This window comes from Balaenoptera borealis, assembly GCF_965194805.1.
Source record: "Balaenoptera borealis genome assembly, chromosome: 20".
Classification (NCBI taxonomy): Eukaryota; Metazoa; Chordata; class Mammalia; order Artiodactyla; family Balaenopteridae; genus Balaenoptera; species Balaenoptera borealis.
This window is the reverse complement of record NC_138879.1, coordinates 15,997,431-16,024,013: the sequence shown is the minus strand read 5'-3', so window position 1 is coordinate 16,024,013 and position 26,583 is coordinate 15,997,431. Positions and strand designations below refer to the sequence as shown.

The 26,583-nt window shown below is 38.3% G+C and overlaps 1 protein-coding gene across 7 annotated transcripts in view; it reads left to right on the top strand.

Annotated features, from left to right (window-relative positions):
* Nucleotides 1–209: 209 nt before the first annotated feature.
* Nucleotides 210–26,583, top strand: part of EFCAB3 (EF-hand calcium binding domain 3) — a 50,380-nt gene continuing 24,006 nt past the window's right edge. For 2 of the 7 annotated variants that reach the window (XM_082373835.1, XM_082373829.1), the window contains exons 1-3: nucleotides 210–9,664; nucleotides 16,777–16,867; nucleotides 19,223–19,299. In XM_082373835.1, coding sequence (XP_082229961.1) covers nucleotides 16,794–16,867; nucleotides 19,223–19,299 — 151 coding nt within the window. In that variant the 5' untranslated portion in view covers nucleotides 210–9,664; nucleotides 16,777–16,793. The remainder of the gene's footprint in view (nucleotides 9,665–16,776; nucleotides 16,868–19,222; nucleotides 19,300–26,583) is intronic. The other 5 variants (XM_082373834.1, XM_082373833.1, XM_082373832.1 and 2 more) reach the window with 5 other exon arrangements.

Here is a 26,583-nt window from a genome sequence, read left to right as displayed (position 1 = left end):
TCCCACATGCCACGGAGCAGCTGAGCCCGTGAGCCACAACTACTGAGCCTGTGCGTCTGGAGCCTGTGCTCCGCAACAAGAGAGGCCGCGATAGTGAGAGGCCCACGCACCGCGATGAGGAGTGGCGCCCGCTTGCCGCAACTAGAGAAAGCCCTCACACAGAAACGAAGACCCAACACAACCAAAAATAAATAAATAAAATTTTTAAAAAAATGTAAAACAATGCTGTCTTAGCTTGGGCTATTATTACAAAAATACTGTAAACTGGGTGGCTTGTAAATGACAGAAATTTATTTCTCACAGTTCTGGAGACTAGAAGTCAGAGATCAGGGTGCTAGCATGGTTGAGTTCTGGTGAAAGTCCTCTTCTGGGTTGCAGATTGCCAACTTCTCATATCATCACATGGCAGAGAGCAGCAGGCAGCAAGCTCTCTTCTGACTCATAAGGCGCTAATCCCACTTACGAGGGCTCCATCCTCAAGATCTCATCTAATCCTAGTACCTCCCAAAGGCCCACCTCCTAATACCATCACATTGGGAATAGGATTTTATTGGGGGGATGAGGGGACACAAATATTCAGTCAATAGCACTACCTTTCCCACTAAACTTTTTGGGAAATTTATTTATATTTTTCATTTTCAATTGATACATGTTTTTCATTAAAAAGTATGTTACCATATACTGGATTTATTATTACTATTTTAAAATGAATTATTATTTTTTTATTCCTCAGTTTTATTATCTAATAGGGTAATTATCCATAGTTGCAACTCTTGGAGGTCCTCAAAATTTTTTAAGAATATAAAGAGGTCCTGAGACCAAAATGTTTGAGAACCTTTGCTCTCTGGATTATTTGTTGTCACTACTGTGTTTCTAGCTGCCTGCTAGATACTTCTCCCTTCATATCTCACCAGCACGTTAAACTTCTTTTGCAGGGGAAGGGTGAACTTTTTCTTAAATATCAGATGCACACAGTTGAGTTAATCAAACTCATCAGTATGGCACACTATCACCATTGGTCCATGCAAGGACCCTTTGTGTTTTATTTTATTACAGTAAGTCCCCTACATACGAACAAGTTCCATTCCAAGAGCGCATTTGTAAGTCCAATTTGTTCATAAGTCCAATAAAGTTAGCCTAGGTACCCAACTAACACAATCGGCTATATAGTACTGTACTGTAATAGGTTTATAATACTTTTCACACAAATAATACATAAAAAACAAACACAAAAACTAAAGAAAACATTTTTATTCTTACAGTACAGTACCTTGAAAAGTACAGTACAGTACCAGTCACATCACCACTGCTTTTACACTTGCTTCCAGACATCCTAGGCTTGTAATAAAGATACTGTACTACTGTACTCTATACACTACTGTACAGTAAAGTACACAAAAGCACAACCACTTGTTGAGGATGCACACACATGACAATGTACACCAGGCACGTAAACTAACTTATGTGACTGGGCATGTGAATGCACGTTCGCAACTTGAAGGTTCATATTTAGAGGACTTACTGTATTTTTCCTCTTTACCTCCTATTTCCACTCCTATTTCCTTTCCCCCATCATAAGTCCATTCTCTATTATATCTAATATTTGTCCTTCCAACCTACCTTCCTCATGTTTATTTAGATATACACATGTCCCTTTAAAAATTCAGTGTGTGTGGTATTTAATTTACTTAAATGGTATTGTGCTATAAAACCCCTATTTCTTTTCACTCAACATTATTTTTAATAGCTTTATTGAGATATAGTTCACATACCAGACAACTCATTCACTAAAAGTGTACAATTCAATGGTTTTTAATATTCACAGATATGTGCAATTATCACCACAGTCATTCTCAAACATCTTCATCACCTGAAAAAGAAGCACTGTACACTTTAGCTTTCACTCCCTATCCTCCCACCCCTAAGCAATCATTAATCTACATTCTATGTCTATAGATTTGCCTTTTCTGGACACTTCATATAAATGGAATCATAAAATATGTGGTCTTTTGTGACTGGCTTCTTTCACTTAACATGTTTTCAAAATTCGTCCATGTTGTAGCATGTATCAGTACTTCATTCCTTTTAATGGCCAAATAATATTCTATTGTATGGATATATCTCATTTCATTTATCCACTCATCAGTTGATGGATATTAGGATTGTTTCCACCTTTTGCCTGTTATGAATAATGCTGCTATAAACATTTGTGTGCAACTTTTCATGTGGACATATTTCATTTCTCTTGGGTATATACCTAGGAGTGAGATTGCTGGGTCATAAGGTAACTCTACATTTAACCATTTGAGGAACTGCCAGACTGTTTTCCGAAGTGGCTGCATCATTTTGCATTCCCACCAGCAATGTATAAAGGTTCTGATTCCTCCACTCCCACATCAACACTTGTTATTATCTGACTTTTTAATTCTAGCCATCCTAGTGGATGTGAATCAACACTATATTTTTTAGACTTACCCATGTTTCTATAAATCAGTCTAATTCTGGCTGCTGCATAATATCCCTTCAATACAATGACCATAATTTACCTATCCACTGCCCCAGTAATGAACACCAGATTTGCCAACACTTCATTTTCTTGTTCTTTACTACTTCTACTAACTATATAATTTTACCTTTCACATTTAGGTCTTTAATTCATCTGTATACCACCTCTGCATATGGTAAGACAGGGATCCCACTTGGATTTTTTTTCCACATGGCAAACAAATTTCCCAACACTGAACTGATTTGTCATACTATCATGTATAGACGAAATCCAGCAACTCTCCAATATCTAGGGACTCTTGGGTAGGTTAGGGGAGACATATATTTCTCCTACTCACCAATGGTTCTGACTTTCTACTTTGAATTCTCTGCTTTGCATTCCTCTACTATGCTGTTGTCTTTTTTTATTCTGTTACTCCCCTGGACGCTGCCTAATTCCATCATTTCTCAACTCAAGGCTGGGTTGGTAGCTTATTTTACTGAAACTGCTTAAAATTAAATAATAGATGTCCTTATTCTCATAGATTCTGCCACTATTCCTACTTTAGGGGAATTTTCATTTTTGTTTCTGTTCTTCAAGTTCCAGCCTCCCATTTCATTGCTGAGGAGGAAACATTAGAAATATATTCAGAGTTTTGGAGAGAGGAAGGGAGAAAGAGATGTATGCTGTTAGTCTTGAAACAAGAGTGTGTGACATTTTATAGACCCAAAAAATTACTTCTTTATCAGAATTCTTGAAGGTGCCACCCAGGGTTCCTTTCTGCCCCTTCTCTTACTGGGTGGCATCATGGAAGAAACATTCAGTCCCACTTGTCTCACAGCTGCTCTTCTTCTAGGCTACTCTTTAGTCTTTTCTCCTGCAAGTGCTATTCTGTCCTAGATACAGTATTTAAATCTCTGGGTTTCTCATGCATTCACATTAACTTCTCAGGTATCAACCACTCTCTTCCTATTTTTTCTGGTCCTGTTCGCCTCCACCTCCCCATCAGTGTTCTCCAGTACTCAGACTGATCCCCCTTAGTGCTCTTCCTTAGGTCAAACTTATACTATCTCCCAACGATTGTTAAGTCGTTAAAGGAAGGGATCCCATGTGCTAGGCTCTGTGCAAAGTACCAAGGTGAATGAGTCACAGCCCTTGTCCTCAAAGAGCTTATGGTCCAACAGAAGAGATAGGCACATAAAATAATTTCGATATAATGTGATAAATGTATGCAGAAGGCGCTAAAGGAGCGTTTAGTCAAGACTGGGGTTTCCTGGAGAAGACCCGAAGTTGAACAAGTGTGAGAAGATCATTCCAGTCAGAGAAGCATACTCTATACACAGTGGTGACAAACATGCCATCTCAAATGGGTTGATTCTCAAGAAAAACCTGTCAGAACAAAAAAACAGCAAGTCCTTCTCTCCCTATTCCAACTCTGAGCATTTACCAACAAAGTCTCTTCATATCTTTTTTTAAAATGTCATCTATCTGAGTTTGGAAAAGATGCTGCCAGACTCAAGCCCTGGTGCTTTGTGTAATATCCCTTTCCCATGTATCACCTTTGAAGTGTAATACCTTGAAACACAGAAGAGAAAAACTGCATTAAAGAAGCTGAGATAGTTCTGTCATTGATTTATACTTTTTTCCATCATACTCACCTGAGAGAAAAATTAATCCAATTCCAAAGCAAACCAGTATATTATCTCTAGTTCTTCTAACTCATGGAAGAAGTTCCAGCCTGCCATGTTATTTTAATAATTTCATAACTTTTATCTGCTTTTATGAGTTTTTATATGACTTCTTCTGTATCTGATTCAAAATGTTTTATAGAACATGGGAAGGTTAAAGTGCATTCAATAATGGAGGGCCTGAAGAAGTTTAAACGTGAGTAGAAATTTTTTATATAATATAAAATTGATAATCTGATGCTATGCACTTATTTTTATATTTTATTTTAAAATTCTTTTTAAAAACATATTTTATATGTGTTTTCTTGGTTATAAAAGTAATACATATTCATTACAGAAAATTTCTATATTCACAAAATGAAAGAACGAAAAAAATTTGAATAATCCTTACTTCTATCACCAGTGATAATCTGTAATTTCATCACCCCCAATTTTTTTCCTTATGCATACACAATTTTTGTGCATTTAGCTTTAAAGTCCCACTTGCAATGTACTTTCCCATTTTCTTATTAATATTAAAATCTTACCTGTTGATAAGTATGTCTAATGACCTAAAATTTCTTTTTTGGATGCTTCTAAAATTTAATACATAATCTCAGTACTTTTTGTTTGCAGGCCTCTTATCACATTTATGTCTAAAATAATTTTCCCAGGGCCAGAATACTATGTTCTGTACTTACATAGAAAAGAATGAATGGAAGGTTTGAAAATTATAATGTGAAATTGATCAGTAGAGGCAAGTAAAACTTGTCTTCTGCCCTCTTTCCCTCAGCACACATACAACCTCAGTCTGTACTTCATTCTTAAGTAATTTTAATTTGCTCTCTGCACCAGTGTTTTTCAGTGAGTATGATAAAAAAAAAAATTGATGTGTCTCTGAAAGCCTGATTGTGTTTCAAAAACAAGAATTTAAAAATAACTTAAGGTACTTTGTGCAAGTATCTACAAAATGAATCTTGGTAAGAGAAAATAAATTTAAATTCTGGGTACCCACACTTAACCTTTCCAAGTGAGTGCTGTTTTATTTTATTATTTGTAAAAGGAAAAAGATCTCGTTGAATAGGTCCATTCTATCTCATCTACTGCTGCTTCTGTTGCCGGTGCCAGAAAACTTTCAGAAATGTCTCTTTGGTAGGCTTTAACCCCAGCATTTAAAACCATGCTGCTGAATTTAGGGATATTGGAAGTAATCCTCCGTGGTCATGTATAAGATCTGAGTTCATTAATAAGCGTTTACTGAGTACTCAAGCAGTGTAAAAAAAGAAAGTTCAAAGATGAAAAAGAGACAAGCAAAGTTCCTGCTTTTCAGCAAGGCTTAGTTTTTGAATACATAGTATATGCTCAATAAATGCTTATTGATTGACTGACTATTAGAGGTTCTAGTTTCCTGCTTTCACATAATTAAACATTCACTAACCCAAGCAGCTGTATTGAGGTCATTCTTAAGATAACCCTCCCAATCCGGGCCACTCAGAAGAAACAGTTATGTGAGTCCTAAGTGAGTCACCCAAATCAGAATCAATTGTTAAAAAACCATTTACAAAGCTGAGAAAGCACAACTTCACAGTCTTGCCTGCTTACCTTTCCATCACTCTTCTTTCTCCTCTTCCATTTCTTCTTTTTCCCTATTTTTCTTAACTTTTCCATGTCTCTATTAATAGATTATTTTTCTTTCACTCCTGCTTCCCTGGTTTTCCTAGTGGTGTTGCTTTTTTGTTTGTTTCTTTTCCTTCTAGTCTCTATCAAACATACACATTTCACATGCCCACCCTGCTCACCCTCTTGCTTTCATCACTGTAAAAGCCCCGTTCCACTTGCTGACACCAAAATATATTTTATTCTGTGAAATCTACAGTGCATTAAAGAAAATTTAGACATTTAAAAGTATATTTTATAATTTTAGAAATTACAAATAGTAGTGTCTATTCCACAAACTCACCAAATAATACTCAATTTCCACTTATTAAATTTTCTGTGTAGATATAGGTATTAAGGGAACAGATTTTATTTCTGAATACTATATTGACTTTTGTGTGCATTCAAACATGTACTACTGTGATTTAAGTTTTCACACTCAAATTTCAGATGACTAGACAGTCACTTTTTAGACAGTAACATTTTTCACACAAAAATCTTTTTCCCCAATTCCTATTTCACCATTTCTGTTTTTCTAAGGAATAAAGGTAGATTTCAGTTACCTAGGCACAAACATGAAAATGACACATTTATATGAACAACTTCAAGACCTGCTAATATTTATGTCATTTGATGGTGAACATTCAAAATTCCACTCTGACCTTCAGCTGTGCTTGGGTTGTGGGGTTCTATCTGAGAATTTTAAAAATCACACTCATTAGGAATGTAGAGAAACTCTACTACATATTTAGAAAAAAAAAATACTGTATAAAAATAAATTCTGCTTCTTGTCAGGAACAGATATCTTCCAAGTCACATTCCCAACCAGAGTTGGGCAGAGTGGTGCCCCATACAATATCCAAAAATGGCATAGGATGCCTTTAGCAAACTAATGTCTAGGCAGGGAGAAGAGCCGAGCAATAAAGAAGAAAAGAATGAGAGAATGAGAGAGAGAATGGGGTAGGGGAGGAAGGAGGGAGAAGAAATAAAAGGAGTTTGATCAGTTTTTCTTAATTCTACACATTATGTGTTTTATATTAATATTACTATCTCCCCTCCCATAAAGAAAATATATATACTTTATGTGTACTGCTTTCTGCATGATATGTTGCCCTGTACCACCTTCACAGCCTAAAGTTACCACAGAATTTTCCAGGTTTCCATAACCTGCCACTGACCTTTCCTGGTATTAAAACAGTACATTATTGGCTTTATCTAACCAAACTAAACCAAACCTCGGTAACTGAGCAATTTTTTTTCTGAGAGTTAATCTCCTCACATTTAGAAAACCAAACTACCCCATGTTTTGAGAAAAGAGTTGAATTAGTACTTTTAAGGTATTTGTTTGGCTGTTGTTTTTCTGGCTGTGGGATGGAGTGGACTGAGGGGAGGAGATTCTACAGTTAATATTATGACATATATTGTACCCACACATTTCACAGGAGAATCCACTAGAAAGAAATACCTGTATCATTAAAAGGTATGTAATTAGTCAACAGTTCATAACCAACGCACTAATGAAAATGAAATGGGTAGCAGAGCATCCTGCTCTTGAGTCAACAGGTTTCCAAAGTTACTTCACTTCCTCACATCCTAAAAGATGATAAATGAATACTCTTGACTTCAATGCTGACTCTATAATGCTTTTCAAAAAAATGTTTTTTGGAGTTTGAGACAGTAAGGCATGAAAAGAAGCAATTTTAATTAAGATGTATATCAGATATAACTAACATTTTCTTCAGTTTCCCACTCATCTAAGGAAAAATTAATATAAAATTACATCCTCCTATTCTACTTTTCATAACTTAAGAAATTTATATAATTTTGATTCTGAATCTTGTCTTTAATCAAAAGGAATGGTGCTTCTACAGAAGTTGATGAAAATCACAGATGATACTAAAGGTGAGTGAAGCCTGATGTGAAGGCATTGTAATGATGGGGTTTAATACTTTGACTTATGTTTCTTAATCCCATAGTTATTTTCCCTAATTGTTTTATCAGTTACTACCCTCTATCTACTTGTTGACATGTGTTTGAACACCATTATCTCTCTGATTGTTTTTCTGAGTTCCTTTTGCCTTTATAGTACACATCATGCTGCATCACATGTGATTATTAGGTATTTCATATTGTTTTCCAATGGTTTCAACTGTGATGAATTGTTTTCATCCCTACATTGTAACCTATTTGGTGCAATTTACAGTGCAGTTATACAAAGCAGTTGTTCCTAACTCTGCCACTAAAGAAATTAATTCAACTCATTGGGCTTTAGTGTCCTTATCAATAAAATGAAAAAAGTGAATTAGATGGATGATCTATCAGTTCTCTTTCAGCTTTAAAATTCTAGGACTAACTTTTGTGGCTGAAAGGTCTTCACTGTCAAGAAAGTGAAAAAACAACCCACAGCATAGGAGAAAATATTTGTAAATGATATATCTGTTAAGGATCTAGTATCTAAAACATATAAAGAAAGCTTGTTAACTCAACAAGAAAAAGACAAGTAACCCAATTTTAATAATGGGCAAAAGATCTAAATAGAAATTTCTCAAAAGAAGATATAAAAATGACTAGTAAGCACATAAAAAGATGTTCAACACCATTAATCATTAGAGAAATGAAAATCAAAACCATGAGATATTACTTCACACCCACTAGGATGATTATAATTTGAAAAAGACAGTAACAAATGTTGATAAGGATATGGAGAAATTGGAGTCCTCATGCAGTGCTGGTGGGAATATAAAATGGTGCAGCTGCTGTGGGAAAGAGTTTGGTAGTCCCCAAAATGTGAAACATAGTTACCATATGACCAAGCAATTCCACTCCTAGGGATATACCAAAGAGAAATGAAAACATATGTCCACATAAGAACTTATACAAAAATGTTCATAGCAGCATGATTCATAATAGTCAAAAAGCAAAGACAATCCAAATGTCCATCAAATGATGAATGGATAAACAAAATATGGTATACCCATACAATGGAATATTATTCAGCCATAAAAAGGAATGAAGTACTGATACATGCCACAACATAGATGCACTTTGAAGACATCATGCTAAGAGAAAGAAGCCAGACACAAAAGGCTACAAATTGCAAAATTCTACTTTTATTAAATGTCCAGAATAGGCAAAGTCATACAGTCAAAAGATAGATTAGTGGTTGCCAGGAGATAGCCACTGTGGGAAGGGAGAATGGGGAGTAGAAGCTAATGGGTACAGGGTTTGTTTTTGGGTGATGGGACTGTTCTGGAATTAGATAGTGGTAATGGTTATACAACTTTGTAAATATACTAAAAACCACTGAATTGTACACTTTCAAAAGTGTAAATTTTATGTTATGTGAATTAGATTTTAATTTTTTTTAATTGCAGGACTGACCCAAAAACATATCTGCTAAAAAAAAAAGAAAAGAAAAGCACAAGGACTCAGAATCCATGCCCGTTTGCTTGTCAAGCTCTGTGAGTGGAAATAATAAACAACAGGCTGGCCCCAAACTTAAGTCCTAACCCCAAAGCACCTTCCATCTATCCAGTGCACCAAGCTGTGGAACCCAGCTTATGTCCTGGGACCATCAGCCCTACAGATAAGTATCATACCAGTCCACCAATTCTAAACTACCTAGGATATGCCCACCAGTAAATTAAGTGAATTCAGCCCTTCATCCCATTTGGTTCTGAATAGATGAGTACTGATGTAGCTAAATTATAATACATACCTACTCCCCAGGATAGTTTAGTTCCTTATGTATTCTACCCTATTAATTTTGATGATTTCTGTCACCACTATTCACTCACAGATTATAGAAACCTGAATTTGGGTGAACTTGTCCCACTTCCCTGTCAGCTACTTTAGGGTAGGCATACCATCTTTTTTTTTTTTTTTTTTTTGAGGTATAGTTGATTTACAATATTATATTAGTTTCAAGTGCACAGCACAGTGATTCAAATTTGTTATAGATTATACTCCATTTATAGTTATTATAAAGTATTGGCTATATTCCGTGTACTGTATAATGTATCCTTAATTATTTTATACACAGTAGTTTGTACCTCTTAATCCCCTACCCAGACATGCCATCTTGTAAGTCTTTTTATTCTCTGTACCTGCAGTTAGTAGGTGTCTGCTGAAGCAATGAAGGGATGCGTGTATCCATTCACTTAACAATCATAGTCTACCGTGTGCCAAGTATTATTGTACATGCTTGGGACAAAGCTCACTACTCTCATGGAGCTTACTTTCTAGTGAAGAGATATACACAATAAACAAATAATAGTATGACAGAGATTACAGAGAAAATAAAGCAAAGAAAATGGGTATAGGGGATACTGTAAGTGGAGGAAGTTAATCAAGAAAAGACTCACTGATAAAGGGCATTTAAGCAAAAAGCTAAGGAGACCAGGGAGCAGAAGTCTGGAGCAAGAGCACTCCACGCAGAGGGAAGAGCAAGTGCAAAAGCCCTTATACAAGAGCATGCTCGTAATATTTGAGAAAGAGTAAAGAGGCCACTGTGGCTGAACAGAGTGAGCGAGGGCAATGTAGGAAGAGGTAAGGTCACAGAGGTAGGGGATGGGACCACCACATTGAGCCACATAAGCTATGCACTGTACAAGTCCAGGACTGTGCAATGAGAAGTTCCTTTTGGGGGAAGGGGGTGGTGCAGGTGTGGGGAGTAGCTGATCATATAAACCCTGAAGGCTATTGTAAAGGTTGGGGTTTTTTCCTGAGTAACACAGGAAAATGAGGATTTGAACAGAGATAGGACATGATCTGACTTAAGTTTTTAAAGGACTGTCCTGGTGCCTGTGTAGAAGAGACTTGGCAGGGGTGGATACAGCAAGAGCAGAAGCAGGGAGACCAGTTTGGAGGTCTTTGCAGTAATCCAGAGCAGGAAGTAGAGGTGGAGGTGGTGAGAGTGGTTGAGTTACTTATATATTTTGAAGATGGAATCAACAGTATTTCCTGATAGATATCCCAGGGCTGAGAACATAATAGGCACTAAAAATGTACTTATGAAATGGATGAATTGGATTAGATGTAGAACACAAAAGAAGAGGATTGAAGCATATTCCAAGCGTTTTGGCTTCAACAAAGGATGGAGCATAGGCCTGGAAAGATGGAATTATCATTTCCTGAGATGAACAGATGAATGAATAAGAGACTGGTTAAATGCTATTATATTTGTTGAACTAGTGAAGAAACTAAATGAAATCCATATGGATTCAAATATTATATAAAGAGGAGATATTAAAAATCCGAGTAGTGATCTGCAGAACATGGGTTAAGCAATCTATTATTATAACTTGCTATTAAGTTGGTGCTAGGAAAATTTTCTGACATTCTGGATTGACTCTCAAGAAAAAATCAACAAGGATGAGCAAGTGGTTGCCACATATTTCTCTATCTTTTCCTCTTATTGCTTCTATATGTGATTTTGTAAGCCCTCTCACATCCTTGCTCTCCCTGACTTGGTTGGGTGGTATGGGAGTAAGGGTTTTTTGCTGTACATTTACATATTTGCTGCTCCAAAAACCATCCATGTTGGTGTACACTAAATTTAAAACTTATAACTAGTTGGTTTGCATGCATAATAACTTAAATGGTATTGCGTAAAGAAGAGTAAGCCTTCTTTTTTAAAATTTATTTATTTATTATTTATTTATTTATTTTTGACTGCACCGGGTCTTATTGCGGCACATGGGATCTTCGTTGTGGCATGCGGACTTCTTAATTGAAGCATGTGGACTCTTAGTTGTGGCATGCAGACTCTTAGTTGCAGCATGCATGCAGGATCTCATTCCCCGACCAGGGATCGAACCCAGGCCCCCTGCGTTGGGAGCGTGGAGTCTTACCCACTGGACCACCAGGGAAGTCCCAGGAGTAAGCCTTCTAATTTCTGCAAATATCTCCATCATTAATCTAAACTAGTCAGGAGGGAGCAAGAGAGGAACTGGGGCTCATCAGGGTTAGGCCAACCCAGAGAATTTTGTCTACCCAGGTTACCAGACTTGAAGTGGGAAATAATAGTCAGTTCCTTCATGCTGCCATACCCTGATGATTTCTGGGTGATGGAGGTTGAGGAAAGCCTAAGAGGAGGGAGAAATGGTGAAGCACAAAATCTCTGCCCCAAAAGGAAGGAACATCTTGCCTTTCCCTAGTCATTCATTGACTACCTATGTTCAATGGCCAGAGCCAATGTTGGGAAAATAGAATATTAAGCTTCTGACCTCAAGGTACTTACACACTTAGTGAAAGCAAAAGAGCCAGGGAGAGAAGTGAAGGGCATCTGCCTGTAAAGCCTGATTCGCCTACAGGGGCAGCATCTCTAAGAGGGAGGTAGCTACTTTTTTTTCCCCCTGAAAAATCCAGTTCCCGTTGGTCTGGTAACTGAAGTAACTGGTGAGATTCTCTTCTCCTTAAGGCTCATATATCTTTAACCATACAGGATGAATTAGACATTACCCTGAAATGTTAGGTTTTCAGAGTCCACAAATTATAAATCACATTGAGACACAACCTTTTCCCATAAAGCTCCTTTCTCCTTTGGTGAACAGTACTACATAGGAAGAAGCCTAATACTAGATGTTCTCCCTCATCTAATAGTCACTTCCTTTTTATTCTTCATAAAATCAGAAGGGAATATGAGCCTAGGCAATTCTTAGATTGATATGGTTGAATTAATTCCTATAGAAAACAGCTATATTTATGCAACATCCCTACTTAAATATCTTCAGAATTCCCCAATGCTAATAAAGCCTAGACTCCCTTAGCTTAACAATCAAGATGTACATGTATCCACAGAAACCATGTTAAGGGCTTCCCTGGTGGTGCAATGGTTGAGAATCTGCCTGCCAATGCAGGGGACATGGGTTTGAGCCCTGGCCGGGGAAGATCCCACATGCCACGGAGCAGCTAAGCCCATGCGCCAGAACTACTGAGCCTGAGCTCTAGAGCCCGCAAGCCACAAGTACTGAGCCCACGTGCCACAACTACCAAAGCCTGCGCACCTAGAGCCCGTGCTCCGCAACAGAGAAGCCACGACAATGAGAAGCCCACTCACCACAACAAAGAGTAGCCCCCGCTCACTGCAACTAGAGAGAGCCCGTGTGCAGCAACGAAGACCCAACACAGCCAATAAATAAATAAATAAATAAGTTTATTTTTTTAAAAAAACATATTAAGTGAGTGACATGCTGGGTATAAGAGACTAGAAAAAATGAGGGGGACTGTGGCAATCAGGAAACCTTGGGTTCCAGTTAAAGGGATGACAGTTTTTCTGCTCCTGCCAATTATTGCTAAGCAGGAATGTGGGCCATGTGTTCTCTGATCTTTGGGCTTTTCAGAAGTCATAAACTGATAACTTTTAAATTACCCATGTTTTCATTTATGAAATTCAAAAAAAATTTTAATGTTACTTAAGCCAAATAAAACTTGTATGGGGATCAAATTTGCAATCTCTGTTCTAATAACCAACCCTAGCCCAAATACCTAATCTTTTTTGCTCCCATTATCTCACTTCATGAAGTCTTGAACAGTTCCTTGTCTCCTAAGCTCCCATGATTACTCTACGTGCTTTTGCTCTTCTTTCACTCTAGACTACTCTTCCCTAGGAGCTACGTGCTACGTGTTAAAATTCTACTTCTCCCTACACACAAAACCTAAAACTCTTAGAAGAAAACATAGGAGAAAAGCTTCATGACATTGGGTTTGGCAATGATTTCTTGGAAATGACACCAAAAGCATAGGCAACAAAGAACACAATCAACAGACTGAAAAGGCAATTTACAGAAAGAAAACATTTGCAAATCACATATCTAATAAGGGATTAATATCCAGAATATATAAAGAACTCCCATAACTCAATAACAACAACAACAACAAATGATAGAAAGTGGGCAAAAGGCTTGAACAGACATGTTTCTACAGTAGATATTACAATAACCAACAAGCTTATAAAAAGACACTCAAAATCACTAATCATTAGGAAAACGCAAATCAAAACCACAATGATATATCACCTCATACCCATCAGGGTGGCTACTATCAAACAGAAAACAACAAGTATTGGTAAGGATGTGGAGAAATTAGAACTCTTATGCACTGTTAGTTGGAATGTAAAATGGTGGCCACTATGGAAAACAATATTTCTTCAAAACATTAAAAATAGAATTACCATGTGATCCAGCAATTCCACTTCTGGTGTATATTCAAAAGATTGAAAGCAGGGTCTTGAAGAGATATTTGTACACCAGTGTGTCACAGCAACATTATTTATGATAGCCAAAAGGTGGAAGCAACCCAAGTGTCCATCAACAGATAAATAAGTAAAATGTGGTACATATAATGCAATATTATTCATCCTTAAAAAGGAAGGAAATTCTGATACATGATACAACATGGATGAACCTTGAGGATACTATGCTAAGTGAAATATTCAAGTCACAAATACTGTATGATTCTACTTATATGAGGTTCCTAGAGTAGTCAAATTCATAGAAACAGAAGGTAGAATGGTGGTCATTAACTTCATTTTAAGTCTTGGTAGCCCCTAACATAGTAGGCCCTAATTAAATATTTGTCTAATTTGTAAATTAAACCTTCCCTTTCTTTCCTCTATATCCCTAGCCAGAATGAAAGGTAATAGACCAAGTTTGGACAGACTAGGGAAAAGTCAAATTATGCACATAATAAATAAAAACCCCAGAGCAGGAATAGAAAATCTCTAGAATTGCAGCTAACAAGTGAAGCCTGAAACAACTTGGGGGGGCTCAAGCTAAGCCTTTGCTGCCAGAGGTATCTGTGCTTAGCCATCATGAAGACTAGAGACACTCCTAACTTCTGTGCTTAGATGATTTAAATACTGTGAGACCTGTCAGATCTTGAAAATTTCTGATTAAAACAATTATAATACTTTCCTTAATTGCTCTTTTAAAATCACTCTTTTCGATAACACTATAGACTAAAACCTGTGAGAGTTTGATTTTTCCCTCTTTCTGGATGTAAACAATGAAATGGTTCCTAATCAGCATTCAACCAAGGGAACTGGGTAAAATTTTTTACTTCAACAACTTTCAATTCACCAATGTTTAACATGAAAATATATTAATACAGAATTTTTTTTAAAACTTCCCCTTCCCCGAAATCCAATCAGTGTCAAAATATTCTGATTCTGTAACTCATACCCACACATACCCTGAGGGTGCCGAATGAACCACATTGAAATCACAGTTACTCTAAAGCTGGAAGGAGCTTGTGGGTCATTCTTACCTGGACCTGAGCCTGAGAAGTGAATGAGGTCACAGTTGTGTGATGGAACAAACCCTTTATTGGATTCTTGATCTGACTGAAGCCCAGAAGTTGTAAAGTAGCACCACTTAGAAGTAGGTAAATATCCAGATTTTGTAGGAATCTACAAGGAGTCCTTTTTTTTTTTAATCTATCATCTCAGTGAGAGATTGAAGGTACTTTTTTAAAGTAATGATTATTTTGAGCCATGAGGATGATTTCACAGCACCTTTCAACTGCCTACATTGTTGAGCCTCTCCGGAGTTCCCAGCTCTGTGGTAGGTTTCCAGATTTTGAGCACATGTAATTGAGTTGTTTAGAAGCAACAGTTTTCCAGAGTCTGAGGTAAAGACTTAGGAAAATTGACTGAACTCTAACCAAACATTCAGAGACTTTTTCTTCATGGTTTAATAGTGTATGATTGTCTGCTGTTCCTAAGTCAGCAACCCAGTTTTCTTGTCAGTGAACTACTTAATACACTCTATATATTAAAAAGATAATTAGAGGACTTCCCTCGTGGCACAGTGGTTAAGAACCCACCTGCCAGTGCAGGAGACACGGGTTCGAGCCCTGGTCCGGGAAGATCCCACATGCCGTGGAGCAACTAAGCCCGTGTGCCACAACTACTGAGCCTGTGCTCTAGAGCCCGCGAGCCACAACTACTGAGCCCACGTGCCATAACTACTGAGCCCACATGCCATAACTACTGAGCCCATGCGCCACAACTACTGAGCCTGCGCTCTAGAGCCCACGAGCCACAACTACTGAGCTCGCGCACCATAACTACTGAGCCAGTGCGCCACAACTGCTTAAGCCCATGTGCTTAGAGCCTGTGCTCCGCAACAAGAGAAGCCACCGCAATGAGAAGCCCGCGCACCGCAACAAAGAGTAGCCCCCGCTCGCCGCAACTAGAGAAAGCCCGCGTGCAGCAACGAAGACCCAATGCAGCCAAAAATAAATAAATATATATAAATAAATAAATTTATATTAAAAAAGATAATTAGAGAGATAAGACCAACAATAAAAGGGAGAAGCCCTACCAACCCAGCTTCTGGTCCATAGGTTCTGATTCTTAAACTATGCAGAAGTAGAAAGGAAGGACTAGGGAGTCCTTAGTGGTTAATAGTCCATTCAGGGAGATTTAAGGTAGCAAAACAGCATTATATCCCACCCCTATTCTTATTTTTAAAAAAGACCAGTGGGTTCATAAGAACTGATAGGGCAGGGGTGGACCTCCCAGAAGGAAACCCTGGGAAAATCTACTTACTACCAGGCAGCTATCCAAGATATAAACAATTAGGTAAATATTTTGCAAATGCTATAACATTTTATTCTCTGTCAATTATGAGATGAAAAACACTTTTTAAAAATAAATTTTGTCTTTAAATAACTTTTTCTACATATTTGCAGAATGCTTTACCATTTATTTTTATATAGGATCAGAATGATACTATTTGCAGGAGGAGCAATGGCAAGAAGTTTCGCTTAGAGATCTTGGGATAGTAAAGGGACCCGCCCACATGGCCTTCTAACTTTGCACATACCTCTAACTTGCATTTGCACATATTTCCATTCCATGAGGCCCTGCACTTCAAACTCCAGGTCTCGAGCTGGGAAAGTTGTAAAAGAATATAAACAAATTAATCTGTCATTTGATCCTTAACTGTATCTTCTGAATTCCAGACAGAGTTACTGGCCACATGGCAGTTTCTGATATTAAAGCAAAACTTAAACTGAATCCTTCAACAAAAGTACCCAACTTCCATGGCAAGAGGTAAGTAATGAATTTATTAAGGTGATCAATATATTAAGATAAAGAATTATTAAGGTGATGAATATATTAAATACTCATAAAGGCTATAATGAAACAAGTTAGAATGTTCTTCAAATATCTATTGTGTGATAAAGTTAATTATAAAACAAAACATCTGAATTGAAGATAAAGATTTTTTTATGAAAAGAAAGATATATATATATACTTTTTGATTAGAGAAACAAAGAGCTCTCCTTCCTATTCTCCCAAATGAGAGGCTATTTTTGTGTGAGGGGACAGAATACCCCAGATGAAGAAGGTTGTCAGAAGGCTAAAGGAGTTGTCAGTTACACATTAAGACATTTCAAGTGCCAGTTTAAAGGAGAATAAACTTAGAGGATCGTAAACCCCTAAGCGTCAGAATATAGAGAAAGAGTATGTAGCTCAAAAATGGCCAGTAAAATGAAATCTGATAAATTAGCTATGACTAACCTTGAGCTAAAATTGGGAAGGGAGGTTTGCCTGTGACATTAACAATAGCTTTTTCTCAATCTGATAACTACAAATTCCAATAAATAGTAGCCACTAATGACTGAAAATGAAAGCCTGATGTAAATTTTATCAGATCATAAGAAGAAAAGCCTCTCTCTTCTCTCACAATTATCCATTTTCTTTGCCACTTTGAGAGTATTTCTCCTAGTGTCCTTGACTATGCCATTCTACAGGAATATATTACGGACTTTTTTATCAGGTTGTGGGTAAGACAACCTTATAGCAGCCAAATCCCTTGATCTCATTGTTCCCTTACCCTTCATCACGAACTATCTTTTGAAGTAGTGACTTCCTTGTCACTGAAAGTAGTCAAGCAAAGACTAGATAATACCACATGTAGAGGGAATTCCTACATGAGATGAGAGGCTAGACTGGGTTCATTCCAAATCTAAAGTTCTCTGAACCTTTGAAACACTGTAAAATAAAAAAACTATTTCCCATGTTTGATCCAAGATAAGATTTGAAATTCTGCCAGGAGTATGATTTTTTAAACGTAGCTAATAAAGAACTTACATTGCCTGGGCTTCTACTTTCTTCTTGCTTCTTGAGAACTTCATATTTCTCCATCCACTGCATCTTTTATATCATGAAAAAGAAATCTGTTTATATTTAAAAATACAACAAATATAAAATAACCAATCTGAGTAAAGGCATCAAGTTGGTAATGAAAAGCAAACACTAGAAGATATCAATGTTAGTAAAAGCTGAGAAAAATAAGACTAATTAGATCAAATTCCGTGTCAGAAAAATTGAGAATGGTGCATTTCACCTCCTATTTTACCAGGTCCTCTTTAAAAATGGGCTGAATCTAGTAGACACTGTAGAGGATACTAAATTCATAAACTATAATTTTTTTATTTAACTACCATGTTTAGTATTTCTTATAGTTTTACTTTTTTAATTGCTCCTTGTAAAAGCACAAAAACTAAGAGATGACATTTCTTAAAACTTTTAGTTCTACTAGTATCAAAACTAAATGTATTTTAAATAAAATTAATCCATAAAATTACGTCATTATAAATTTACTATTAAATTACCATATTATAAGTAAACCCAGTTTTGCATAATACATTTTTATGTTCCTAAACTAAAAAATTGCTGCAGATATATACAAAATATCCCCAAAGTATTAATATTTTCCTCTTTTTCCAGATTTTACTTTCCTGAGGAAATAAAAGGTCACCTAGGGTTCCAAACTTTCCAGAACTTTTCTCTCTTGATGAGAGATAGATAGATATGGTTGATATAGAGACATCGAGACAGAGAGAGAGAGAGAGGGAGAGAGAGAGAAAGAGATCGATCTACCGCTCTCTCTCTCTCTCATATGCAGGTAAAAATACGATTTGGCAAAGTTGTAAAATAAATGTGAATACAAAATTTCACTATAAGTATATTCACCATAAGATTATTTAAACTAGTTAAAAATTTGAAACAACTTATATTTCTAACAATAGGAATAGTGTGAGGCTTATTATCTTCAACTTTGGCAACAAATAAACCTGGATTTGAATCCCAGGGCTTCCAGTTATTAGCTGTGTGACTCAGGAAAAGTTATTTAATCCCTCTGAGCCTCAGTTTCCTCTTTTGTAACATAGGAGAAATCAGATTTTTTAACGGGGTAAGGTTGATGGGCAAGTATAGGGGAGAGGTGGACCTCTGTGGCCAACATCACTGTCCATCCTGTAGCTATTGGCAATTGACAGTAACAGGGCCCTTAGGTGGTGTGACTCTGGATGTATTTTGATGCTTACAGTCACTCCAGTCAGCAGAAACTGATGAAGGGAACTAATATTTACTGGTTTCAATAAGTATCTCTTTTCTCAGGGATAAAGATTTACCAGGACCACTGCCAAGCCAATTACAGCACAAAGAAAGGAAGTTGAGCCCTTCACAAATGCGAGGTAATGAGACCCATCCCAAAATGAAAGCATAAACAAAAGCCCCTTAATATATCTGATCATTTTTTTTCTCTAAGGGAGATCTGGGATTTCAAGGGTTGTCTACAGAACTCTGTTATTTAAAAGCAAAAAAAATCTATATTTTATGATAACAATGTCTAATTTGTGGGAAGGAAGGTGGATTAGTTTTTTTAATATTTATTTATTTATTTATTGGCTGTGCCAAGTCTTAGTTGCGGCACGTGGGATCTTCATTGCGGCAGGCAGGATCTTTAGTTGCAGCATGTGGGATCTTTAGTTGTGGCATGCAGACTTCTTAGTTGCAGCATGAGGACCCTTAGTTGCCACATGCATGCGGGAACTAGTTCTCCGACCAGGGATCGAACCTGGGCCCCCTGCATTGGGAGCGTGGAGTCTTACCCACTGGACCACCAGGGAAGTCCTGGGGGATTACTTTCAAATAGACATCTTCAAGAATTTAGACAGTCCTGGCCAAATATTTTTATTCAAAGGAGAACTTGTGGTGTGGAGAAGAAAAAATACAAGGTCAAATAGAAATTAAGTAACAAAGCAGTATCAACACAACTAAAGTGCCAGGATTTCTCATAGAAAAAAATTATAATGATAAAATGAGCTACCCTCGCTACAGTTCATTCATCCAAACAACAAATACTTACTTAAAGCCAACAGTGTACTAGGCAAAACACAGGTCAGACATGTTCCCTGCCCTAATAGGAAGTCTTACAGGGAAGACAGTTAAACCATGAATTTGTTGATTGAACCATTTAAATTACAACATGACACAAGTTATGATAGGGAAAGTATGGAGATAAAGGAGCATAAAAGAAAGTGTCCTAACTTAGTCTCAGTAAGGATAGAAGGGAAGTCCCAGAGAAGGCTAAATAATGAGTAAATCAGACAAAGAGCACAGAAGGGAGTGTTCTGGGTAGAAAGAGTGGAATCTGCAAAGGCCCAGAGAAAAGGGAAAACATGACACACTAGAAAAACTAAAAAAAAAAAATCAAGCATGGCTGTGTTTGGGTTCTGAGAAGGTTAATGCTTCACCCCTCCAAGTTTGGAACCAACTAAGAAATTCCTCCAAGAGACAGGAATCAAAAAAACACCTTTATTGCTGGGAAAGCTGGTTTGGGAACCACAAAAGATTGTCAGGATCAGCACTTCATTTTTCACTGTAAAATTGAACTAAATGCCTTGATAATAACAATTTATGGCTTTATAAAACTTCAAGGTTTCTGAAGTACATTAATATACATTAGTGCTTTAAGGGTACCCACTATTTGTTTTAATCAGGTATTGTTATACATACAGACATAGAAACAACTGTCCTGGAAGAAGTATTTTATTCTCAGAGATCCCTAAAAGTAAGAGACACAGCACACCATGAAGAGGCAAACAGGGAAGCACCAGAGTCAGTCAAAAGGCAAAGGGCAGAGGGAAGTGGGCAAGAGCCTTAGTTTGGTTTCTGCAGGAAGGAATAGACAAGGCAGGATAAGCAGGTTTAGGATTGGCTAGTTAAATTATTTCAGTGAGCTGTGGGTTTCAGGGCTGTCCCTAGTTGTCTGATACCTGGCCCTGCAGTGATTAGGACAGAGGAACAGTAGCCCAGAGTTTAAGAGCCTAAGATAGTTGGTGACTGGGGATATGGTCTCTGGATTGGTTGGTTTGTATATGAAGAACATGCTCACAGGCAAGTCTTTTACTATCTCTAGGAACTGGCTAGTTATGGGAGGGGCAGGCCCTCCAGGATCAGCAAGGCCCCAGATATCAAAGCATCAAATACAGAAACTAGAAAATATGGTTGTCATGAGGATTAAGCACTATGAGAGGTTAATTTGTTCATTTTACAAATATTTATTGAACACCTCCAAATCCCCAGCATCTGCTACCATCCTCACTCTCAGTTGATACCCTTGCTTCCTACCCCTTTATAATCAGAGAATTCTGATTCTGCAATCAGAATAGAACTTCCACAGACTCCCACTTCCATATCTACCCCCACCAGCATCTGTACCCACAAACTCTGCCCTCCTCCCTCTTCCACAAATGAACTTTATACTTTTATCTAAAGTAATCCTTCCATTGTGGACTAGATCACATCTCCTCTCTCAAATTCAAAGATATGACCAAAGAAACTGTGTCCCCCGCTTCAACACCAATTTTTTTCACTCTCTATTATATCATTCCTATTATCATACAAATTTACTATTATTTCCCCTAAGAAATATACTGTGACCTCATTTCCTCCTCCAGCTACTACACAATTTCTTTGCTCCTCTTTGCAGAAAAATCCCCCGAAAGAGGTGTCTATACTCATTGTCTCCAAAACTATTTTTCCCATTCCTAGATATTTACACATTCTTGTTTTCTTCCTACCTCACTGGTCACTCCTCAGTCTCTTTTGCTAGTTTCTCCCTTTCTCCTGATTCCTCTTAATGTTAGACCACCCCAGAGCTCAGTCCTTGATCCTCTTCTCTTCTTCATCCCACTCACACATGTGGTGATCTCATCTAGTCTTAGGCTTTAAATACCTATATGCCAACAATTCCCAAATGTATATGTCCAGCCAGGTCTCTCTCCCCAGCTCCAGACTCATATCTAACTGCCTACCTGACATCTCCAATTGTATGTCTAATAGACACCTCAAACTCAACATGTCAAAAACTGAACTCCTGGGAAATTCCCTGGCAGTCCAGTGGTTAGGACTCCACGCTGCTGCTGCCAGGGGCCCAGGTTCAGGGAACTAAGATTCTGCAAGCCACATGGCGTGGCCAAAAAAAAAAAAAACTGAACTCCTAATATGTTCCTCTTACTCTTTTTTTTTTATTGTAGTAAAGTATACATAACATAAAAATTACAATTTTAACCATTTTTAAGAGTTCACACAGATCAGTGGCATTAAATATGTTCACATTGTCCTCTAACCATCACTACCATCCACCTCCAGAACTTTTTCATCATCCCAAACTGAACCTCCAGACCCATTAACCAGTAACTCCCCATCCTCTCCTCCCCTCAGCCTCTTCTAAAATTTGACCTACCCATAGCTTTCCCCATCTCAGATAATGGTATTTCATCCTTCCACTTGTTCTGGAAAAACTCTGGAGTCATCCTTGACTCTTCGTTCTCACCCTACCTCTAAATCCATCAGGAGGGACTTCTCTGGTGGCACAGTGGTTAACAATCCGCCTGCCAACTCAGGGGACACAGGTTCGAGCCCTGGTCAGGGAAGATCCCACATGCTGTGGAGCAACTAAGCCCGTGCGCCACAACTACTGAGACTGCGCTCTAGAGCCTGCAAGCCACAACTACTGAGCCCGCGTGCCACAATTACTGAAGCCCACATGCCTAGAGCCCGTGCTCCACAGCAAGAGAAGCCACCAGAATGAGAAGCCCGCCCACCACAACGAAGAGTAGCCCCCTCTCGCAGCAACTAGAGAAAGCCTGCGTGCAGCAACAAAGACCCAATGCAGCCAAAAATAAAAATAAATAAATAAATAGATAAATGAAGAAATGTGTATTTTAAAAAATAAATAAATAAAATAAATCCATCAGGAAATCTCATTGGCTCTACCTTTAAAATATATAGAGATTTATACGACCTCTACTGCTACAACCCTGGTCTAAAGCACTGTTATTGCTCACCCACGATAGCCTCCTACCTGAGGCTAGTCTCCCTGCTTCTACCCAAATCCTTACAAAAGTCTGTTCTAACAATAGCCACAGTGATCCTGTTAAAATATGTCAGGTCGGGGAGAGGGAGGCGCTGACCTATGTAACTCTGAAAACGACATTTTGACTAGAAACTGTAAGACTGAACACAAAAGGAGCTATACATAAACAACACACAATATACTCTAATTAGTAAAGTTGTTTCTCATAGGGGTATAGATTAACAATTCTGAAACTGTTGTACATGTATACGACGATTGAATAAATAAGTGACTCAATGGTGGATGGTGGGAGCCAGGTTTCTCTCTGTTGGAGTAGGAAGTTTCAGATAAACAAGGGGAGAAGGCTAAAGTGAAGCAGTGGAACTGGATTAGAGTGAGACATCAGTGTGAACTCATGTTTAACTTAATATGGATGCAGATGGTAGATCAAGAAATAATATGATATGTGTGTATACATGGGTTAGTATATGTGCATATATTTCCTACCTCTGTTTGCTGAGAGGACTTAAAAGCACTGACACCCCCAGATCTTGACTTCCAATGTCAGTCTCCTATCAAAGAATCAGAGTTCCTTGGATAAATGGCTGATTCTAGGGCTTTGGCAGAGAATATACAAAATGAACCTGGAATATTTTGCAGTGCCAGAAAGTAAGGAGATGCTCAAAATACAAAAGGACAAGAGCATGTCAAAGACATACAGAAATGAACCTGAAAGAGCTCACAACAGCCAAAGCTGGAATAATTTGAACAACAAAAATAAATAGAATAGTATTAGATTATAACTCAAAGTATAAAATAAATATCGATAAGTCCCTAGTGATAGAAATAAATGATTAAATTTTTTTTTTTTTTTTTTGGCTGTGTTGGGTCTTCGTTGCTGCATGCGGGCTTTCTCCAATTGTATCAAGCAGGGGCTACTATTTGTTGCGGTGCACGGGCTTTTCATTGCGGTGGCTTCTCTTGTTGTGGAGCTTGGGCTCTAGGCGCACGGGCTTCAGTAGTTGTGGCACGTAGGCTCAGTAATTGTGGAGCACGGGCCTAGTTGCTCCGCGGCATGTGGGATCTTCCTGGACCAGGGCTCGAACCCGTGTGCCCTGCATTGGCAGGCGGATTCTTAACCACTGCGCCACCAGGGAAGTCCCATGATTGAATTTTTTAAAAGAAGAAGAGACAAATCTCTCTTACAAGAGAATTCCAAATAATGTATGTAGATATTACCTCTTTCAGGAGGTAGAGCTTAATTCCCCATTCCCCTGAGCCCTCTGTCCCTTGAGTCTGGACTACCCTTAGCAACTTGCTTCCAAAGAGTAGAATATGAAAAAGGAAGGAAGGAAGTTCACAGTGGAAAAATCTGACAAACACTACCTCAGCCAGTTAATCAAGGTTGCCATCACCAGTGATAAGTCATGTTGATAGCCTTAATATAATGATGATAACACCACTTCAGTTCTGTGGTCTTCCTCCCCAAAACCCATAATCTCAGGCTAACCATGAGAAGAACATCAGAAAAACCCAAATTGAAGGACTTCTACAAAGTACCTGAACAACACTCCTCAAAACTGACAAGGGCGGGACTTCCCTGGTGGCGCAGTGGCTAAGCATCCTCCTGCCAATGCAGGGAACACAGGTTAGATCCCTGGTCTGGAAAGATCCCACATGCCATGGAGCAACTAAGCCCGCAAGCCATAACTACTGAGCCCGCGCACCACTACTACTGAAGCCCACGCGCCTAGAGCCCGTGCTCCGCAACAAGAGAAGCCACCACAATGAGAAGCCCGCACACCTCAAGGAAGAGTAGGCCCTGTTCGCTGCAACTAGAGAAAGCACGCGCGCAGCAACGAAGACCCAACGCAGCCAAAAAACCCCCAAAAAACAAACAAAAACTAGTAAGGGTATCAGAAAAAAAGGAAAGTCAGATAAACTGTTATACAGAAGAGGTTAAAAAAACATGATGACTAATTGTAATATGGTGTCCTGGATGGGATCTTGGACAGAAAAAGGGTGTAGGGAATACAGTAAAATCCGAATAATGTCTGCCGTTTAGTTAATAGTACTACACCAATGTTGGCTTCTTTGATGTGACAAATGTACCTTAGTAATGTAAAATGTTAATGTTATGGGAAACTGGGTGAGGGAACTCTCTGTTCTATCTTTGCAACTACATCTAAAACCAATCTGAAATAAAATTTAAAATAAAATTTAAAACATAACCACGCACATATTACCTCTCTGACCTCTCCTACTCCTTTCCTCTTACTCACTCTGCTCCAGCCACGCTAGCATCCTTGCTGTTCCTGGAGCATGCCGGGCCCATTCCCCTTACGGCCTTTGTGCTCTAGCTCTTCCCTCTGCCTAGTCCTCTCTTCTTCCAGATATCCACTCTCTCACCTTTCAAGTTTTTGCTCAAATCTTACATTTTAATACAAGCAACCTATCCTTCAATTCCTAGAAATCCCAACCCCCCCCAACCCTGTATTACTTTTTCTCTTTTTCCATAGCACTTACCACCTTCTAACCTTCTAACATGCTCTCTGTCTTACCTATTTATTACATTTATATAAGGGCAGAATTTTTGTCTGTTTAGTGCACTAATGTATCCTAGGCACTTACAGCAGCACCTGGCACATACAAGGCGTGCAATAAAAATTTGTTGATTAAGCCGCATGAATGCCTACTACATGGCCAGAAATACTGGGAGAAAAAAAGAAACACGTCAGAGATAGTTCCAGCCCTAGAGAAGACAGCCTTATATCAAGGGAGAAGGATGTTAACTTTTCACACAAATATAAGGCAGGTATCTTATTTCTATAGAATTAATCATTCTTATACACAGAGATGCTAAAATTTGAATGTGATACGAAATGTTTTATACTGGTACCATTTGGGAGAATACCTTGTTCTGGATTCACCTCTTCATTTACTAATTTTAGAAAATACATGTCTAACTTTGGCTCCAGTTAATGCCTTGAGTATTTCTTTAAAAAAACTTTGAGGGCTTCCCTGGTGGTGCAGTGGTTGAGAATCTGCCTGCCAATGCAGGGGACACGGGTTTGAGCCCTGGTCTGGGAGGATCCCACATGCCGCAGAGCAACTAGGCCCGTGAGCCACAACTACTGAGCCTGTGCGTCTGGAGCCTGTGCTCTGCAACAAGAAAGGCCGCGATAGTGAGAGGCCCGCGCACCACGATGAAGAGTGGCCCCCGCTTGCCTCAACCACAGAAAGCCCTCGCACAGAAACGAAGACCCAACACAGCCAAAAATTAAATTAATAAATAAATAAATAATAAAATTTAAAACAAAACAAAACAAAAAACTTTGAGTCTGTACAAAACATTCAGACCTCACAGATGGATAGTCAGAAGTCAGGTGGGCTCACCTGGTCCCTCGTCTCTGGGTCTTACAAGGCTGAAATGAAGGTGTTGACCAGCTTGGCCTTTTATCTGGAGGCTCTGGAGGAGAATCTGCTTCTGAGCTTGTTCAAATTTTTGGCAGAATGCAGTTCCTTGTAGTATAGGGCTGAGGTCCCGCTTCCTTGCTGGCTGTCAGCCGGGAGCCTCTCTCAGACCTTTAAGGCTGCCTGCATTCCACATCACATG